This window comes from Clavelina lepadiformis, chromosome 5 (genome assembly GCF_947623445.1).
Source record: "Clavelina lepadiformis chromosome 5, kaClaLepa1.1, whole genome shotgun sequence".
Classification (NCBI taxonomy): Eukaryota; Metazoa; Chordata; class Ascidiacea; order Aplousobranchia; family Clavelinidae; genus Clavelina; species Clavelina lepadiformis.
The window spans coordinates 23,134,323-23,155,659 of NC_135244.1; the positions used below are offsets into that span (position 1 = coordinate 23,134,323).

Sequence of the window (21,337 nt, forward strand, 5' to 3'; positions counted from 1 at the left end):
TCTGTGCACACTGCTAAGCGCGTTAAAACTAAAATACGTGTATTTAATAAATTTTTTATCCTTCGACTAAATCTAAAGCTGGTAACCTTGATGTATTTTATACTTGATATTTCATAAAACATAATATTTTACGATTTTCTTCGTTACTTTAATCAGCGCATTGGTGCAAGCAAGTTAAACTACCGTTTTCAAAATTTTCAAGTAAAGATCGATATATTGGGATATGAAGAATTAATACACACAGCAAATAGCCGTTATTTTAGCATACTCGTGCTACATAGATTATCCGTAATGTAAAATGCTTCGAATTTCCGCCCAAAGTGCTTGTATACAAGTCGGCAAAGATGCGCAGGTTCTTGAAACCTGTAGTTGAGTTGACGGAGATAGTCATGGACAATGATACATGATTTCATTCATGTCAGAAAGGAAAAAAATATTCCTCTGTCTGAGTTATCAACGTGGCGCAGCAAAATGTTAATTGAAAGGCTTATTAAATCGACTCCTTGACACTTGAACTAGAAAGACGGCCCAACTACATCAGCAGAGTGGCGCAGTAGAAGAGTGCTGGGTTCATAACCCAGAGGTTGATGGATCGAAACCATCCTCTGCTATATATCAGCTGTGATCGTTAAGTAGTTAATACTCCAAGTTGTGGCCGTGGCAACCCTGGTTTGAATCCACGTCAAAACAACTTTTACTATAACTCGTTTATGCAGAAAACGCTACAATTATAAAGTTAAAAATACATTTTTGCAGGGCTTGTAGGTTACTGTAACTGTAAAAATGTGCAAAAATACTACTTACAAAGAATCCAAGAATTAAAACTGTAGAAAGGATTTTATTACTCAGACGTTTTAATCGATGCTACAACAATTCTCATAATTTATTGCAACGTCTGAAGTAAAATAATAAATAAAATCAGACTAACTTCTGATGAATAAAATGCTTTCTACTGTTTTGGCTCTTGTATTCATTCTTCGTACTAGTCGCAACTTCCAACATTTCCGATCCGTTCCATACACAATATGTCTGTTTTGACATGACTTCATTCATTTTTCATTTATTTATTTTTCGTCAAAAGCGCGGTGGGGACGAAAAATCAAGCCAGTTGTTACTAACACGCGCCAATGAACAGGAAAAAGTGACAAAGCCAAAAACTTGCTCAAGATAAATAACATTAATAATTGCTGGTAACAACTAGCACGGCCACTAAACCTATACTTAGTTAAATCCATAAAACATAAGTTGAAAAAGCGAAAAATTAAGCAGACGAGCAGGTGGTGTGTTCAAGCAACTGATGATTGAAAATTGCTTCAATGCTGTATATCAGTGGATGGGAAAAGAAAACCACCGTAAAAGAAAACCCATCCCGGGCAAGAACCCGGTTTCTGGTGGACATAGCACTAAAAAAGAGCGTTGTTGGTTAGCCCGAGTTTGTACAGCAAGAGTGTACACCAATGATAATCTTTGGAAGTTGTGATGATAATATTGCTCGTTGCAAGATGGAATTTTCTCTGGTACATCGACAATGATGTACGGAAAAAGATGCCAATGCTGTCCAATAGATGGTAGTGCTGAAAGAAAAATCCTTCTTAATCCGAAGCTGAAGACTTGAGTGGCGCTGATGGTGACGTTTCAATTCAGTAACTGGTTCCAGTCTTTTAACTTGAAAATATGTAAAAACGATCTGCAGTATTTGCAGTAAATGTCCGAAATAGTTGTGTAACGAGCATTGAAAATTTACAAGTTAATATATTTTTGAAAACATAGGCTACTTGTTAAAATTTTGAAATAAACACGAAATAATAACCATCTTCACCCTTAAAGATGCATACTCCTCAAAAAAGACCTTTAACCTACTGGATGAATTTAGCGAAGCCTCTGGACTCGAATCCTTAAAACCGAATATTCAAAAACAAACGGCCTTACCCCAGAAATCAAACCAAATACCACGATGCAGCTGCCGCCAATGCATTGGAAAAACTCAACTTTCAAATATTAGGAACAACAATAGGAAATAATGATCCTATCATAGGCTGGTCCCAACCGATAGAAAAATCTCAAAAAAGAAGCGACCCGCCTTAAAAAAATACAATCAACCTTTGATGCCAAGTGCATATTGGTTCGAAACAAATTACTTCCCTTAATCTCGTACAACGCTTTCAGCCAGCCCATAACGACCAAGATAGCCGAGACCATAAACAGGACAATTGAAAGGTACATTTTCACGAACAAAAATACGTACGCGAACATCCAAGTTCTACAAAGACCCAGAGATTACGGCGGTTATGACATAATTAATATTCCCGTGTATGCGGATTTGTTTTATTTAAAACCTTTGACCCAATTTTGCGGGGACAAAATAGAAAACAAAGTTCTGTCTTTGGAAAACCGCACGATAGAACACCAAATCGGTCACCAACTGTCCAACCTCCTCGGCATCCAGATTGATAATTAATAATCGTACACCGCATGCCACCTCCCCATCGATTTATTATGAGCATATGCTCGAAATAATCAGAAAACATTGTATTTCACTGAAAGAGATGTTAAGCGGAAAAGTAAAAAAAATATACCAGCGTATCATACGCGATTGTGACCCACAATCTTATTTTAATTCACCAGAACAATCGACATGGCCCAAAGTACACAACGCAATACTCTCAAACGCCCAAAAAACTTTCAACTACAGGGTAATATGGAATGACTTACCTACTCGAGGTGAAATGACCAACTTTTTTCCATTCTAACTGGTAGTAACGACATTAACTTCGATCAAACCACAATAACAAACTTCGACGGAATAGGTGGCCCAGATTTCGAGTCCGCAGACATGTTAACCTATTGGCTAACAGTAGTAAAACAAAAGATGTGGAAACATAGGAACGCGATTCTGTTTGAAAACCAAACTTTTAACCCTGACAAAATTATCAGGTTTATTGAGAGGACTGCGTATGCTAGACGCACATGGGAACGTCAAAATGAAGGCCCCTTCAAACAGCAAATTGAAAAACTGTGTGCAGCAATGCAAAAGTATTTCACCCCGCCCGTACCATAGCTTTTGATGAAAAACGTCCATGCTAGTCCCGATGCTTTGACGTCGTTATCAAACTTTTTATGACTTTGAATCTGTTTATATTCTTGATAAACCATGTGCTTTATATGTTGCTTGCGACTTACAACCTTTTATCGTACCTACTACATACGTTTTGCTTGCACTTTATACATGTGTCATTACTAAGGTTTCGCGATCTGTGTTATTGTCCTTTGTTTAAATGCATTACATCCACCGGCATGTTTAATTGATGTATTTTGCGATTAGAGTTTAGAAAAGTTTGCCCTGAAGGCTACATATTTTCTCTTTCTGTGTTATTTTTCCGCCATAAAATATCGCCTTTTACTAAAGATTTCCGTGTTTGGGAGCAATAAAATGAGTCTATTTTATTTTTCTACCTCGCCAGGGCGAGGCAATATTCTTCATTAATTAAGAGTTAAGCACAGCAGTGCATCGCCGTTTTACATCTTAGCTTCCCTTAGTCTTCTAGCTGTACTTAGCGTGGTTCGGGTAAAATAGGGTTAAAACATCTGCAAACACTGTCCGCGGGCTCTTTGTGTTCCCAATTCGCTGATTGTATTGAGCCTGAGACATAACTAACTCTACCTATCAATTATCATTATACAGCATAAGCCACAGCATGAGATGAAACATGCAGTTGACAAAGCTCGATGCGATGAACAACTAAAGCAATTATTTTAGAATAATAATTAAGGCAAGATCAATATTACAAATACATTTCAAATAATGCTGTTGTTATCATTAAAATTGGCAAAAGTATAAAGTAAGTGTATACCTTCGGCAAATAACATCGTAATAAATAATGTGCTAGTTGTCATAATTAGCCCTTATTCCTACGAAATTTTCATTAGTCTTGAGTTACGTCAAGTAAATTTCGCTTTCATTAGTCTTGAGTTACGTCAAGTAAATTTTGTTGTGTAACCAATTACGTAACAGCTGTAAACAGTGTCTTGTTTGCGGAAGCCGCACTTTTCGTACTCGCGGATTCTATGAAAGAACCCGGGTCTCTACAGAACACACACTTTTGCATCGCCCAATAAACGACATTTTGATTTGAGTCACATTATAGCTGTGAAGCTGGGGTGAGCACGCCACTTCAAGAGTCATGATTTATCGGAGTTACTAAAGATGCAACGGCGGCTTCAAACGTATCAAACCTCTCCGATAAGTTACAAGTTAAACATTCAAAATTGTGTTTTCAAGTTTTTAAAAACTTTGCAGTACAAACAACAATTTTGTATTGAAAATTTTTGCTACGATAAATAGTTATGATTAACTTTTCGTACAACGCAAACGTTTCCTGTTCTTGTGAAAATTAGATGTTTAATAAAATGAATAAAACAGGGGAAGTACCACAAGCAAAACTGAAATCCCAATCTGGTCAGATCCTTTTGATTTGCGTTGTTTTTTGCCAAGTTGTGAGCTGTCGGTTTGCCGAATCCAGGGGAGTTCCCCAGATTTATGCCTCGTGACAATTCGTTTGGAAATCTTAATTAAACCGACTGTAATTAATCTTAAATGGCATTTGGCACACAGCCTTCACAAAACATAACCAAAAACTGTGTTGCGGTCTACTACTATAAAAATAACCAAAAATATGTGAGAAGGTGTAATTAATTCTAGGTGGTAACTGCGTTACTGCCTTTCATTGGCTACTGATAGACCTAGGCTATTTTTGTTCGAACACTTAAGTTATAAAGTTCTTCATTATGTAAGAATAAAACACTGCATTAGCGCACAGTCTCAGGTTAAGCCAAAGTATTCAGATTGTTTGTAAAGCATAATAACCATTAAAATCGGTAAACAGCGGTTGCTGTGTACACTCCTAGTTTACTTAAAGCAAGCACATAAACATATTTTTGTCCTCAGGTGTTCTGATAATTCTGATGATTGAAATTCTGACAAATGACCAATAATGACAATGGCGTGTTCCTGCACGACGTTATAAACAGTGGAAAGTGTGGAACACAAACGCAAGAGACTCGTCAACACATTTATGTGGATTTATAATAAAAAAACAGATAATACAGGTTGCTTGGAACCAGTGGTGGAATTCAGCCGGTTCGCACTAGTTCATGCGAACTGGTTCTTGGAATTTAAATGACCTCCTCGAACAGGTTGTTAACAAGCGTATGTATAGGCCTATGTGTATATGGCGAAGGCTATGGCTGTTAAGTTGTTCCGTTGCTGACTCCTGATTCAGAAGGCTGCTGTTTCAGTTGTACGGTAGCTTCGCTCATATATTGAAAGTTAAAACACGACCATCTTAGTTCAAGCCTTTAATCGAAAACAGTCCTGTGCACGCAAGCATTGCAGAAAGAGAATGGCATGGTGAAACGGACGTGCAGAGCGAAAATCAACATGCTGGGAACATCCCGAGGGCGCCAACCAGCGACAAACCAAACAAACACCCAACAGCCGCTACATGTATATCGGCTCCGGGTCAATATGGTATGCTGCTAGTGAGAAAACCGGATGTTAAAATATTTGAATCCCACCACTGCTTGGAACCTATTTCTAATCTGGTCTGTATTTCACGGCAGTTGCAGTAGCAACCAATAGATGTACCAAACGCAGGATTGCAACCACTCATAATTTTATTAAATCAGAGAAAATATCTCATGCTTTTGTTTCACACTGTTTTATTGTTGTAAACGAAACATGAGTTTATGAACGAACACTATTGCTTTGACAATTGTTATGTTATTGTTTTTGTATTGTTCGTGTTTGTTGTTTCTGATAAACAACGGGCTGCCAAGACCCAGATTTGACCACTCGGTCCAGGAGTATAAGAACATGTTATATTTGTCAAAGAAAATCGAAAAACAATAACAAAATACATGTCCAACCACAATAAGCGGTGTCTTGAGTGACCTCAGATGTACAATCACAGTCAGTAGGATGATTTCTGGGTTATCATCATTTTTGATTATTTGATCATCAGGGACTAATGATTTTTGTTACATTAACTTTACTTTGACTCTATATACTCACGTACGTATTTACTTATGTATTACCCCTTTGCACAATCCCAATGCCAGAATGTTTGCAATTCCATGTGAGTGCAACCTAGTGTGGGTGCAATTATGTTGAGTAGAACGCCGTGGGTGCAATTACTATGGGACCAGCAGCTGTACGCTACACCCTCGTTTAGAATCATCAAAGTGTGAAAATGAGCAAGGTTGGCTTTATCCATTTAGTATTAACCATTGAATGAGTTTCCATGAAAATTTATCTGGCCCACAGGATTTTTTCGATAGGTTGTTAGATAAATCTATGTAAGTCACTGGAGAAAATTCAATAGGTGCACAATAAGCGAGCCATTGCACACCTGAGATTTTGTCAAATCCTGCCTTGAAATACTGACCGGTTTATAGCAAATAAACAAAGAATCAAGGCTTCAGTGCCTGTTATCACGCCAAAGTTTGTGTCCTTGCACGCACAATTCCGTGTCAAAATGCTGACCATTGTGGTTGGGTAGAATGATAACTTGTACAGAAACAGTGAGCAGGAAACAGTAAAGCAAAGTCAAACCTATCTCCGAACTCAAACACACAATTCAAATGCAGTTAACCTTTGGTTGTGTTCCAAAATGTCTGCACAGTGCCAATAGCAAAAGTTTTTTTCGCAAAGTGCAAATATTGGCTCAGAGTAAACACGCAAATGATGAATAAGCCAAACAATGTAAGCTTTCAATTCTGTCCTTGTGTCAACAATAAAACCACCAGGTATCACCCAACATTAGCTGAGGCAAGTCAATGATTTACAACGAGAAAATATTTGCTGCGCTTGTAAAGTTTTTCATTTTCATACCAACCTCATTCTCACTTGTGCTTGATGATATCTGTTGGTTGGTTTTGCAAACGTAAGCTTTGAAGTTTTATGACTAAACTGTGCTTTAAACTGGTGCAGGTTGTTTTTTTAAACACTTGGCTTTAGCTTAACTATTTTATTGTTAGTTTCTTGCATCAAACTAAAAAGATGGAATTCAACAACAACCATGCCGCTGAAATACTCAGCAACTTGAATGAGTAAGTTGTTAATTTTAATCTGTGCTCATTTACACAAGTTTGTGTGAAACATTTAACTTCACAAAATGTTTAATTTATTTTGAAACTATTTGTTATTGAATTGTAAACTGACATTTTTACACATTGTAGTTACGGCTGATGTAATAAGTAAAAATATTGTTGCTATTAGTGGTTTTGAAGTATTTGACTCCATAGTTTGTCTTATATCGTCATGACTTTGTTATAGCCGAGAACCATTATATTCCACATTTAATGTTTATTTGCCATCTGTTTCATTGATCAGTTGTATGTAAACAAATCACCACCACGGAAAGATCCATGTTGTAAATTGATTAAGCCAGAACCAGCTGTTATGCCCCACCCAGATACAGACAGACTCTGGACAAGTAGAAACTTATTTAATGCAATGAATAAGTTTAGTGTTAATGAATGCAAGGGACGGTGTCCTGCAGTGATTTCCAACGTCGTGGCTCATAGTTTCGGATGATGTAGTGTTTGTGCTTGGCGCAGAACCCACAATTGTTGTGATTTCCTTTTGCACAGCATGAGGCCACATGTGCTCTAACAGGCCAATGTGATGTCATAGAGGAAATTAAAGCATGCATTCATTTCTGCTTGATTTTATGTCTTCTAAATAACTTAGGAGTGTGAGGTGTAGCATATGGGAGCATCGAAAGCCTGCAAGGCTGGACCTCTGTTTCAGGGATTGTTTCGTGTATATCGATATCGCATATAACATATGTAGGCCTATATCGCTTGTCCCAACTTGCCTGTTGTATGTAAGGTCTACTGTAGTTCACCTCACCACTCACCATACACTGTCACTCACCAAATCGACAAGTGTCATAAACGGGATCGTGTGTACTGTGACTGGACATCTGCGTTCCACACCTTTTGGACTCCACCCAAAACTTTTAGCTTCAGCAAAAAGCAAGCCCAGATACTCCTAAAACCAAGACACTCATTCCCAGTCTTGGTCACACTGCAACTGTTGGAACAGGTTGAAACTCAAGCATCAGTTCGACTCTTTATCTCTTTCAAACAAAACTGGAATACGAAATGGCAGGAAAGACATGGCCAGAATTTGCAGCTTCAAAACTATAGCTGCCAGGGTGACCTGGGTATGGCTTAACCACCGGTGAAATGACGGCACTCAACTCAACTCAATACAAATAGGGAGTAGCAAACTTTGTGGCTTGTTAGTACAAATTGCGTGTGGCACCAACTGAATGTGGTGCGGAGGAGTAAACAGCAGACCATGTTGTATGTACAGTGTTGTCTAAGTACGCCTACGAAGAAGACCTGGCGATTGTGCATTTGGCAAAGAAATGAGAATTAGTGAGGAAGATCATTTGTCTAGACATAATTACTTTATCAGTTTATCTCCAGGAATGGATAAAGGTCTGCAAAACTAAAACGGTGTCGGCATCCTTCCATCTTAACAACAGGGAAACAAATTATTAGCGTAAAGTTTACATCAATACCATGCCTGTGCCTTTTTGTCCTGTCCCCAAATACCTTGGACCGATTGCTCACCAACCGCCAACATCTTAAGTCCTTACGCAAGAAACTTACATCCCATACTGCCTTTGATAGGACGACTGGTGACCTCAGATTGGGGCTGCTACCATTTGTACAACAGCTCAATATAGTTATTATTACTAGTTAGTTAATCAATTTAGTCTACTTCACTGCCGAGTAATGCGCACCTTCCTGGTGTTGCAGCACACACGCCCACCAGATTGACATTATCATAAACGGCGTTGCGTCATAAATACAGTAGACCTTGCATACTGTGACTGGATATCTGCGTCCCACACCATTGGACATACCTATGCCATTCCACTTCGCGGACTATGCTGCGATGGAGCCACTTTTTCTCTTGCTTGTAAGGCAACGGTGCGACATCTTCTGCACCACCCATAACTTTTTGCTTCAGCAAAAATGCAAGCCCAGACACACCTAAAACAAAGACACCTTCATTTCCATTCTGTTTCCTGTTACGCTGCAACTATTGAACAAGTTGAAACTCAGAAACTAAAAAAAAAACTTAACGTTGAAACTTCTGTTTCAAACAAAATGGCAGGAAAGGCATGAACGATTATATGCACATACGACTTAACCATCTGTGAACCGGCGTAACTCAACTCGATACAAATTGGGAGTGGAAAAACTTTTGGCTAGTGAGTGCAAACCGTGTGTGGCACCAACTGAGTATGGCACGGAGGAGTAAACCACAGATCATGATATATCCAACTTTATTTTCTACCATGCTGCTCAGTTTCCACGGAATATATGGCTTGCGAGTTTTGGATGACACCACCCAGTGGTTGCTTGATTAGTCACAATGTTGCCGAGTTTATTGCCAAAAATAAAAGCTATTTTTTGTTTCATGATCTATGTGTCATAAAGGGAAAGAACAACAACAAAAAACTTCTGTGATTTCACAATAAAAGCTGGAGGAAAACAACTCCCTGTTCACAAATGTGTGGTTGGTTCATTCTCAGAATATTTCAAGAAAATGTTCACTACAAAGGTGGAATGGATTAAATTCTTACTAATTCACTATTTCACAAAATATTTTAAGTATTTGATGTTCCTTTTTCTTTATAGATGAGAGAAAGTTATTCGAATGAAGGAAGTGTTAAAGAAGTCAGTGGTCCAACAATGGCATCGATCATTAACTTCATATACACTTCATGCATAATTCTCACTCATGACAATGTATATGATGTACTGGAAGCAGCAGAATATCTACGCATTACAAGTAACTATTATTAATGAAGCTGATTTTGTGATACTTGTTGATATAACGCTGTGCACAAAGGCTGCTGGTTTTGAGTTTCACATAAAAGTAACTTAAACTGTATACACTTTTGTGCAACTGTGCAAAGTTTGGCTTTTCATTGTGCTAAAAATTGTTTTTATAATTTGAATCGGTTAAGACATCCATAACCCAGGACCTTTAATACTACCGAAATAAAACTATATAATACCTTTAATAAATAAATAATAAATGATTACTTAAATAAATAAATAAATAAATAAATAAATAAAACCTTACTTTACTACTTACCTTTAATACTGAATTGAATATACATAATTCAGTAAACTCAAATTGGTGTACAAAATGTAATAAAGGTAATTGGTGTACAAATGTACAAAAAATAAAATAAGTGACTGTTAACAGAGTTAACATCGCAATTAAATAATAGGTTTTATCTCTAAATTAATTGGAAGATTTTTTAAGGTTTGAAGGAAAACTGCAGGACATTTTTCAAAGCATCTCTCAATGGAGAAAATTGTTTGAAAATTCGATCTTATTCAAACCGATACGACATGGGTGATCTTGTTCAAGCAGCTGAAACTTTCATTTCTAAAAATCTCAGAGCAGTTTTGAAAAGTGCAGATTTCCTTCAGTTTGGTGTTGATGATGTCAAGGCTATGCTGAAGTTGGAAAGTGTTGAAGTAAACTTAGAAATGGCATATTTTTGACTCGTAATGATTTTTAAAAGGTTTCTAAATTAAACAATTTGTTTTGATAGTTTTTACATCATTGTGTGAAATGTTGTAATTGCAAGAAGCTAATTGTAATACATACTTTTATGTTAGAATTGTTACACAGCGGTATATTTGTTACATTTCAAAAAATTGTGCATTACCCTGTGCTCTATTTATAACTGAAAGTGAAGAGGTGTTGCTAAAGTTGTCTGTTTTCAGACAAAACATATGATGTAGGCTGGCTCATATGTGCATGAACAACTTGGAATGTTTGTTGCCAGATTTTGCAAGATACTTCTTATTTTGAATAAGATAACGAGATTTAAATTTTCAAATATTGCTGCCAGTTAATAAAATTTCACTATTAAGTTAAGACATCAAATCAAAATATTAAATGGCGATGTTCATACCATTTGCAATGTTTTGTTTCTTCAATCATTTTAAAATTATTCTTAACTTTAACCTCCATCATATCATATATTTGGGATAATATAAAGCTACCTATGATGTCACCCCAGCCTTGATTAAATTTCAGGATTCGATCGATAAGGACAAGTACAGGAGTGCAGTTGCTTGGGCACTTCATGATTTGTATGATAGACGGAAAAACTTCTGTGATTTGTTTCATCTCATTCAACTGGAAAATTTGACTAAAGATTTGTTGATAAAAGTTGTTCAAAAGGAGGTAACTTGCATAAAGTTTTTCGCACATTGCTTATTTCTTTGCATCATCATGCGTCGCCAAGTTTTGTGTCAACTTTTGAAAGAAATTAAAAATTGTGTGAGGGTTAACATGTAGTACTGCTACTTTATGTTATGAGTCATTAATCGAACCGACAGATGATCGAACGACACTTTATCGAACGATAGTTAATCGAACCGACAGTTGATCGAACGACACTTTATCGAACCGACAGTTGATCGAACGACACTTTATCGAACCGACAGTTGATCAAACCGACAGTTGATCGAACGACAAACTTTGACAATAGCTTCAAGCAAGATTTTTGCGTGTTTCTCAAACATTGAGACAATAAGCCATTGTGATGTGTGGTCTTTGTCGTGACGCGACACCTTATCGAAAGACACTTTATCGAACGACACTTAATCGAACGACACTTTATCGAAAGACACTTAATCGAACGACACCTGATCGAAACGACACCTGATCGAAACGACAGTTGATCGAACGACACTTTATCGAACCGAAAGTTGATCAAACGACACTTTATCGAACCGACAGTTAATCAAAACGACAGTTGATCGAACGACACTTTATCGAACCGACAGTTCAAGCAAGATTTTTGCGTGTTTCTCAAACATTGAAACAATGGGTCATTGTGATGTTCAGTTATCTGTCCATGTTTGTTTGATAAAGTTGGATTTTGTAATTTTTGAGATATTGTGATATTTATATAATTTTGCTCTCTCTCCGCATTGAAGCGTATTACTCATTTACGCACCAATAACTTGACTAACTATTCTTTTTCGTTCTCTTTTCACAGCGGGGGCGCGGCGTAACAAGAAGAATTTATAGAAATGTGTCACTTTTAGAAATACCTAATTTACACTAAATTCACTTTCTTTAGTTTTACAATTATGATGTATACATGAAGCCAGATGATGTTTCTACTAACCTGTAATAATCTCATCAGTCTACGACGCATAGGTTTCTAGTAATTAACGATTGCAAATGTGTGTGCGGGGTTGGCCACACCTAGTTTTTTTAGTAAACTCGCGAACCTGGTTAGGATAGGGTTAAAAGATCCACAATTTATTGAAACAACTGACGATATGCACTGTTAAAAGAACGACAATTTATTAAAAGAACTGACAACATGCACTGTTAAAAGCACGACAACTGACGAAGTGCACATTTCAATCGCATTCATTTAATTACAAGTTGTGTGCAATTGCTCGAAGATAACTTTTTATGTCCATATTTGTTGAGTCATAATTTTCAACTATGCTCTTCAGCCGTTGGTTGACAGCGTCGTAGCGCTTCTTCCGAGGTGGGCCATCGATTCCAGCACTCAATTGCTCAATTAACATTTCGTTGGAACCTTGTTCCTGCTTATTTTTTTTGACGAGTCTTCGAAGCGTCGGATGGGATAATGAGACACGCTTGCTGAACGCATTGTGCCATCCTTCAATGCTATTATTCGTTCGTGGAAGGTCATCTTGAACCCGGTGGAAAACATTCCAACACCGGATAGGAAATAGAGGTTGACGACGATTCCTGCGACACAATCGTCCAATCCAAGTAATTTCAAAATAGTCAATGTATTCAGACAAGTGCTGCTCATCGTCGTCACTGAACGTGGCCTCGAACCGTTGTACAACGTCGTCAGGCGGAACGAATGCCAGTGCCTGGAAGCATTTTATGCAAAGGGCGTGCTCTGCATCTTCATTGAACCACCGCTGCAGAGAGAGAGCCTGAATTTTCCGGAAGCTACATTGGCCAAAATGGAAAAGGCAGCCGAGAATTTCTGCCCGAGGGAAGCTGGAAGAAAGAGCATTATATGCTGCCATTTCAAAGTCTATTGTTACGGTTTCTGGGACTATTCCTGGTCGCTGTTGTTCCAATAAACAAAAGATGCGATTGTACACAGCTTCAGATTTGTTCTCGGTAACGGTGTATACGAGTGGCACCGTGCGATTTTCATCGACCAGCGCGTGTATCGTGTACAGCTGGTATCCAAGTGGGGCAACATCAAATGTACCGTCACAAAACCAATTAGCGCAGTTGTTCAGTATATCCAGATTCTTTTGAGATGCAAACATATAGAATTCGTTCTCATCGTCTTCCTCGATAACGAAGGCTTCTCCCCTCGGTGTCACGCGGAGTTCATCCATCAAGCCGTTTCCTTCTGGACATTCGCGCTTTCGCTGTATCATCCGCTTTAATGATGTTGCTTTAGGGAGAGCACCAGCGGTGGCTAAGGATATATCCTGCGTTTCGCTCTGAATAATGTTTGAGGTACGTTCATCTGAATTGACTGCTCGATTTCGCATGCTGGCTTGTGCTCTTGCAACTATAACACGTGCAGGGTTTGGTGGATGACTGTGTTCATGAAGCAAGAACCAGAACATTTTCTAAATAGGCGTCGGAAATGCGTGATCTTAGCTTGCTTTTCGTGAATTTCATTGTTGAAAATATTTGTTCACATGTGTACGTGCTACCAAGCATCGAAGCCATTTATTTTGCGCTGTCGGTCAAGAGACTACTTTCAAGAAGCTACTTTGTGTAAAAGTCAGGCAGCGACATGCCCCTTGCTATAAAATTTTGCCTTCAATTCCTTACTCTTTGTATCTATAATGACTAGTCTAGTCTACTGTACAGACAATCTCGTACTTAGTAATTCTCGTGCGTATTCTTGTGATATCTTATTAATATGTGGGCGGGCCGGCCGCCATGCGAAATCGAACACTTTATGATACAAATATAAAATATAGATATAAAATATAAATCGTCAACTTTATGATATATACATCACAATTCATTAATGCACACGATTACAAAGACCGCACATCACAATTCACAATGGCTCATTATTTCAATGTTTGAGAAACACGCAAAAATCTTGCTTGAACTGTCGGTTCGATAAAGTGTCGTTCGATCAACTGTCGTTTTGATTAACTGTCGGTTCGATAAAGTGTCGTTCGATCAGCTGTCGTTTCGATAAAGTGTCGTTCGATCAACTGTCGGCTCGATTAACTGTCGTTCGATAAAGTGTCTTTCGATCAGCTGTCGTTTCGATCAGGTGTCGTTCGATAAAGTGTCTTTCGATAAAGTGTCTTTCGATAAGGTGTCGTAGTACCGGTCTTTGTAATGGTGTGCATTAATGAATTGTGATGTATATATCATAAAGTTGACGATTTATATTTTATATCTATATTTTATATTTGTATCATAAAGTTGACTTTTTCGCATGGCGGCGGGCCCGCCATGCGAAATCGTCCGGCCCGAAACATATTAATAAGTTATCACAAGAATACGGCCCGCCGTTTCTTATTGAGTTTCAAACTGCAGTGTTAGCTCTGTTTGAAAAAATTGTGGTATTGTTACGACATAAGTACGTCGTACTAGTCTATTGTTACGCCATAAAACTGGTGCGAAGGCGGTAGACCAGTATCTCGTACTAAGTACGAGATTGTCTGTACAGTAGACTAGACTAGTCGTTATAGATACAAAGAGTAAGGAATTGAAGGCAAAATTTCATAGCAAGGGGCATATCGCTGTCTGACTTTTACACAAAGTAGCTTCTTGAAAGTGGTCTTTATCCCAGCTTTTTCAATTCTTGTTGTACAACGGTTCGAGGACTTCCTGGCCACGTTCAGTGACGACGATGAGCAGCACTTGTCTGAATACATTGAATATTTCGAAACTACTTGGATTGGACGATTGCGTCGCAGGAATCGTCGTCAACCTCTATTTCCTATCCGGTGTTGGAATGTCTTCCACCGGGTTCAAGATGACCTTCCATGAACGAATAATAGCATTGAAGGATGGCACAATGCGTTCAGCAAGCGTGTCTCAATATCCCATCCGACGCTTCGCAGACTCGTCAAAAAAATTAATCAGGAACAAGGTTCCAACGAAATGTTTATTGAGCAATTGAGTGCTGGAATTGCTGGCCAACCTCGGAAGAGGCGCTACGACGCTGTCAACCAACGGCTGAAGAGCATAGTCGAAAATTATGACTCAACGAATATTGACATAAAAAGTTATCTTCGAGCAATTGCACACAACTTGTAATTAAATGAATGCGATTGAAATGTGCACTTCGTCAGTTGTCGTGCTTTTAACAGTGCATATCGTCAGTTGTTTCGATAAATTGTTGTTCTTTTAATAAATTGTCGTTCTTTTAACAGTGCATATCGTCAGTTGTTTCGTTAAATTGTGGTTCTTTTAACCCAGGGGCGGGCAACTTCTTCGGTCGGCGGGCCTGATATGAGAAAATGAAGTACTTGGCGGGCCGGATTCCTGAATAGATTGGAACGCAGCTTTGTCTTATTAATGTTCATGGTCGAAAATGTTTGCTCATAAATGTATGTAGACCCGAACAGAACAAGTAGATTTATGGCCATCTTTCTCAGGTTGGCAAACTTGGACTTATTCAGTGACGCAATACAGGGATTGCGGCAGAATGTGGCCGCAGGCCACATTATCACGTAAGACCGGAAACTGTCTGCGGGCCGCTCAAAATCCCGTCGCGGGCCGTATGTTGCCCACCCCTGTTTTAACCCTATCCTAACCAGGCTCGCGAGTTTACTAAAAAACTAGGTGTGGCCGACCCCGCACACACATTTGCAATCGTTAATTACTAGAAAACTATGCGTCGTAGACTGATGAGATTTTTTCAGGTTAGTAGAAACATCATCTGGCTCCCTGTATACATCATAATTGTAAAACTAAAGAAAGTGAATTTAGTGTAAATTAGGTATTTCTAAAAGTGACACATTTCTAGAAATTCCTCTTGTTACGCCGCGCCCCCGCTGTGAGAAGAGAACGAAAGAGAATAGTTAGTCAAGTTATTGGTGCGTAAATGAGTAATACGCTTCAATGCGGAGAGAGAGCAAAATTATATAAATATCACAATATCTCAAAAATTACAAAATCCAACTTTATCAAACAAACATGGACAGATGGCTGAACATTTTTTATGAAAAGTCACCAAATTTCAATTTTCTACAGCAAACAATGCAACTGTACGCCACGTTTTGCTATGACTGTGTGCGGGAGAAGCAACAGTCGATTCGATTAACTGTCGCTTTGATCAACTGTCGGTTCGATAAAGTGTCGTTTGATCAACTGTCGGTTCGATAAAGTGTCGTTCGATCAACTGTCGGTTCGATCATCTGTCGTTTCGATCAGCTGTCGTTCGATTAAGTGTCGTTCGATAAACTGTCGTTCGATTAAGTGTCGTTCGATAAAGTGTCTTTCGATTAAGTGTCGCGTCACGAGTACTGCTACCTTATGTTATGAGTCAATGTTGAAGAGTTTGAGTTTAAAAATGTTTTTGTTTGCAAAAAGCCGTCCATGATAAAATATACTTTCGTAATATATAAAGTGCCAACACGATTTAATTTTAATTATTTAGAAACTGGTTTGCAGCTCCACGGATTGCATGCGACTTCTTGTGACATCACTCGTTTCTCGAATATCTGATATCCCAGCTTGTAAGGCAAAACCAGGTGAAAGAGCGGTTAATCACTTAAATTGTTTTGACATCCGTTCATTTTTTATCGGTAATTGTCGGGGTTTCTCCGTACGTGTAGGTTTTCTTAAAATAAGTTATATAAGTTAATTCTTTACTAAACAGAATTATGGCAATATTTAGCTGTTGAACCAATAATATTTAATATACAACACTACATGGACCAGGATAGTAAACTAATGATTAAGCGACTAGTGCAGGGGTGGCCAGACCTGCTTCATGCTCGAGCCGCATATAACAAATTCCAGTTTTAAAAGAGCCACAACACAAACACAATAAAAACACGAATTTATTCACTCACAACGAAGTGTAGCTATTGATAAACATTAGTGCTGCGTGGTGATACTATGAGTCTCCACCTGGGCTTCACCATCTCTTTTTGCAATTATTAGTATAACCGTATCCAAGACTTAAAACTAGGTCAGCCCTGACGTACAGCTTCAATCTGACAGTTTACTTAACTACAGTGTACAAGTTAGCACACTTCTGTACAATAATGTACTTTTTGGAGATTTGATTATTACTAACAATGAGTCATTGTTACTACGTGTGATAGAACGCATTGTTTCATAATCTGATGAAACAACTCGTCTAGACCGGGGAAAATGCATGTCTAATTCAACAATGCTAATTCATTAGAGAGCCGCAATCAAAGGCTCAAAGAGCCGCATGCGGCTCGAGAGCCACAGTTTGGCCACCCCTGGACTAGTGATAGTAGCTACAGCAGCATTAGATTTGACAAATGACTTTGCATGATGTAACAATGCTTACAACCAAATACTGCAATATTCATTTTGATCGAGTTTTGCGTCTTATCCTTGAGTTTAGTTATTAGTACCATCATGCCTTTGATGTGCGCTTTCTAATAAAAGTGTTTAGGCATTTGCATTTTGTTACGACGCATTTATCTCTCCTAATAAATGACAGAACTTAACATCTTAAATAAATATCCAAGCAACTAACATGCCACAATCGTTGTCCACAGGCTGCAACCGGCCTGTATTTGCTTCATGCTGATTGTAATAAAATGGAATATTATGTAACAAATAGAATATTTTTTCCAGATCAGTCTGATGAGATACTTATGATTAATGGGAAGAGTTGTCCACAAAGTGTTGCTAAGTTCAACACCAAGACAAACCAGTGGAGTAACATGCCGGTATTTTTGCATCATAATAATTTTGTTTCAAAAAATAATTGTGATTTTGATATCATACACATATCCTTAGTGTCACAGTATTGTGACACTTGGAAATGATTTGAAAGCACAATTTGTTCCTCTATGTCTGTGTGTTCATGGCCCAGTGTGACCCAAGATAAGATCAAGATAAGATAAGATAAGTGACCAAGATAAGACCAAGTGACCAAGATAAGACCAAGTGACCAAGTGACCAAGATAAGATAAGATAAGTGACATTGTGACACTTGGAAGTAAAACATTCATCTGAAATTTAGGAATAAGGATAAGCAAAGCAACACAACCTCACAGCTCAAAAGAAGTTCGTATGTCACAATGCAAACCATGAAGTAGTCTTAGTCTACAACGAAGAAATGCCCGAAGCAGAAACAAAACACAAGAAATAATTAAGATAAAACGAGGCGAGTTAACAAAAGGAATTTTCATTACATTTTCACCTGGCCTATAATAAATTTGATCTAATGACTGTGGTTGTTATAATGGACGTGGTATTATACACAACATAGGCTTGCAATAAGCACGTACTCATGGTAACACACTGAACACGTATCGTATACGTACTGAAAGGAAACACAAGTTTTATATGAAATATTTCACTGTTCGCCATAACGAGCTGGAGTTACCCCTTTGTTGGTTCGGCTTGATCGGCAAAGGTTTCTTTCTATCGCCATGTTCTGTAAAGGTCATGTATATGTAAAGGTCATGATTCTATACATGATCTGGTTCGTCCACGACAGGGACATTGTTTGCAACTTCACTGTTTGGTAAAGAGTTTCTTATAATATCTCCTGTGACAGGTATTTTATCGCTGTTTGGCGCTTCTCGAGGGCATGGTGAGAGGTCGTTCAAAGACACTGTAGATTCTTGTCCGTCTGGACGTCGGATAAAAATCAAATATTCGATATAAAAATAAAGAAAAACAAATGAAAGAATAGTTTAAATTGGTTTGAACTCGAATAGCTTGAAACTTGGACAATGGCAAGCTCGGTAACCGGGGCTTAAGCGACGAGGGCTCATCGCTGGGTTAAAGTTGTGGAAAGATTTTCCTCCCTCCTGGGATAAAGGTTATCATACCACACCATTTGGCCATAATCGGCCAATGTTTTTTCACAGTAAGTAGGCCCATTTACTCACATTAACAATTTTATTCATAATATGCTGTTACATGAACACAATAAAGAATATTTTGCCTCCATGAGGAATCGAAAATGGATGTATTAAACGGGTTTTTTAATTAAATTAAAATTGGCGTGAAGATGAAACACTTCGGCGTGCATAATGATGAACCTCGTCTGCAAAAGCGTGACATAGGTACAGGTGCCACACTTTCGTAGGTGGCCGATAGTTGAAAGTTTGGCAGTTGGAAGCACGAGATTTATCAACTTGCGTGCGAAATTTTATTTTTATGGCAATGTATAGTAAACAAACAAAAAAATGCTAGTTGATTGAACGCCAATTTATTGTAATATATTGCAATAAGTTTATATTAACATGATGGCCACTGCCAGGAATTCAGTACATAAGACAAATAGCAGTGATAGAAATTGTAGTGCTTGGTGTCACGTAAAGTTTCTTTATTATGTTAGGTGTGGACGGATGGCCTCGGGCAGCAGACTTTAATATATATATATATATATACGTATAATCAAGTCGGTTATAGTAGGCGCAGTTATGTTTGGGGGAAAAGAAGGCACACCGCTAATTATAATAAAGAAACAAAAAATTTAAAGCTTTGTCCATGCCAATTTATCACCCGACCATTCTTCTAGGTACTTTATAAAGATAGGCTAACTGCGTGTGCTCTCGCCTTCTGAGATAACGTCATTTTTCCAGGTCACTGATTTTTGCTCAATAACATGTTTTGGGACAGCTGGCTGAACTTTTGTATCACTCTGAATATGCTTGCACGACCATGTGAGTTATGATTTCATTTACCCAAGGGAAACCTTAACCTTCGGTCACATGAAAAAATTTCTCAAAATTCCCACTTAGTGCAAAGCAGCAGCCCTCGCCTTCAATACCCACATGATTAGAGGTCAAGGGATTATGGTACGCAGGTCATATAGAATAGTTTGGCAAGTGTTCTGGCACGCTCGTTGTGCATGTTTATCGGCTGTTAGCAGTTAAAGTAATGTATGAAATCTTTGTTAAACTTATTCAGTGTGCATTACAAGCTTTTATTTAATTGTTTATTTTTTATTACTATCCATTTATATCAGTGGCAGTAACCTAGTCATTCTACTAGCATTGAACATACCAACCAACAGATTTGAATACAGTAATTTATTTTTTTAATCTCATTAAAAAAAGGTATTTGTTGGCCTGTACTAATATGTTTAAATGAGGTCAAACCACAGTACATGATAGTATAGTAAGACGTCTGTTTGGAGGACCACTTAAACATAAACATACAAGTATGACTCATCACCAATAGGTAAAAAGGCAAGCGTGTAAATGGAAATTTTCCAAAAAATGAGCATAGTATACCTGACTTGGCTTGATAGTTAGCTACAGTAGCGCACTTTAATTGCATTATTTTGCATTTTAAGTCTGGAATAAACCTTCGGTGCACTCAAATTTAGAGGTTAAATTGGTCAACCTGCCTACATTACTATGTAAGTAGATTTACATTTCTGGTGCATCCAAGCATTTTTGGCACTTGTCATTTTTGGTTGTTTGGTTCACACAAGATCTTGCTGATAACAGCCATGACCTGCAGTCCAAACTGAGGCTAAGTCTATGTAGTGCACCCAGAACAGCCTTGGCGTGCAATTTTTTTCCTTAAGTTGTGTGCCATATTTAAACCAAAAAGTGTCGCACTTACTGATAAGACTTATCAGCCATGGGTAGACTACAAACAAAATTTCACATTTTCACACTCGTTTCGAGCTCTTGGAATGCTAGTTTATAACAAAAAAACAAGAAATAAACCTTCAGTGCACACCATAAAATGTGCTTCTGCACGCACAATGCAAGATACTTTCTACCTGAGCTCTAATCTACGTTTATAAGAGTACCACGCTATTGGCTTATTTCATTTGAATAGAAAGCCAGACAGTTTTAAGTTTATCATAGAATAGTGCATGTGCAAACCAAATTATGAAAAACTTTTTGAAAATCCTTTGCCAACGTTTCGTTGCTGTTTTCCACACAAATATCATTTTGATATTTCAATGGTATTTAGTGATTGAGTCAAGCTTTGCCAAATTTCCTAACACAAGTTCAGGTGTAAAGATTTGCACCCATCATTGTAAAAAATTCATTGCGGAAGATCCACCGTTTGTTGCTTCTTTATCCAACAGCATTAGCA

General features: G+C 38.0%; 1 protein-coding gene across 1 annotated transcript in view; it reads left to right on the forward strand.

Moving 5' to 3' along the window:
- The first annotated feature begins 7,002 nt into the window (after nt 1–7,002).
- Nucleotides 7,003–21,337, forward strand: part of LOC143459614 (kelch-like protein 12) — an 88,042-nt gene continuing 73,707 nt past the window's right edge. The window contains exons 1-4 of the mRNA XM_076956830.1: nt 7,003–7,107; nt 9,520–9,643; nt 9,721–9,874; nt 10,358–10,575. Coding sequence (XP_076812945.1) covers nt 7,058–7,107; nt 9,520–9,643; nt 9,721–9,874; nt 10,358–10,575 — 546 coding nt within the window. The 5' untranslated portion in view covers nt 7,003–7,057. The remainder of the gene's footprint in view (nt 7,108–9,519; nt 9,644–9,720; nt 9,875–10,357; nt 10,576–21,337) is intronic.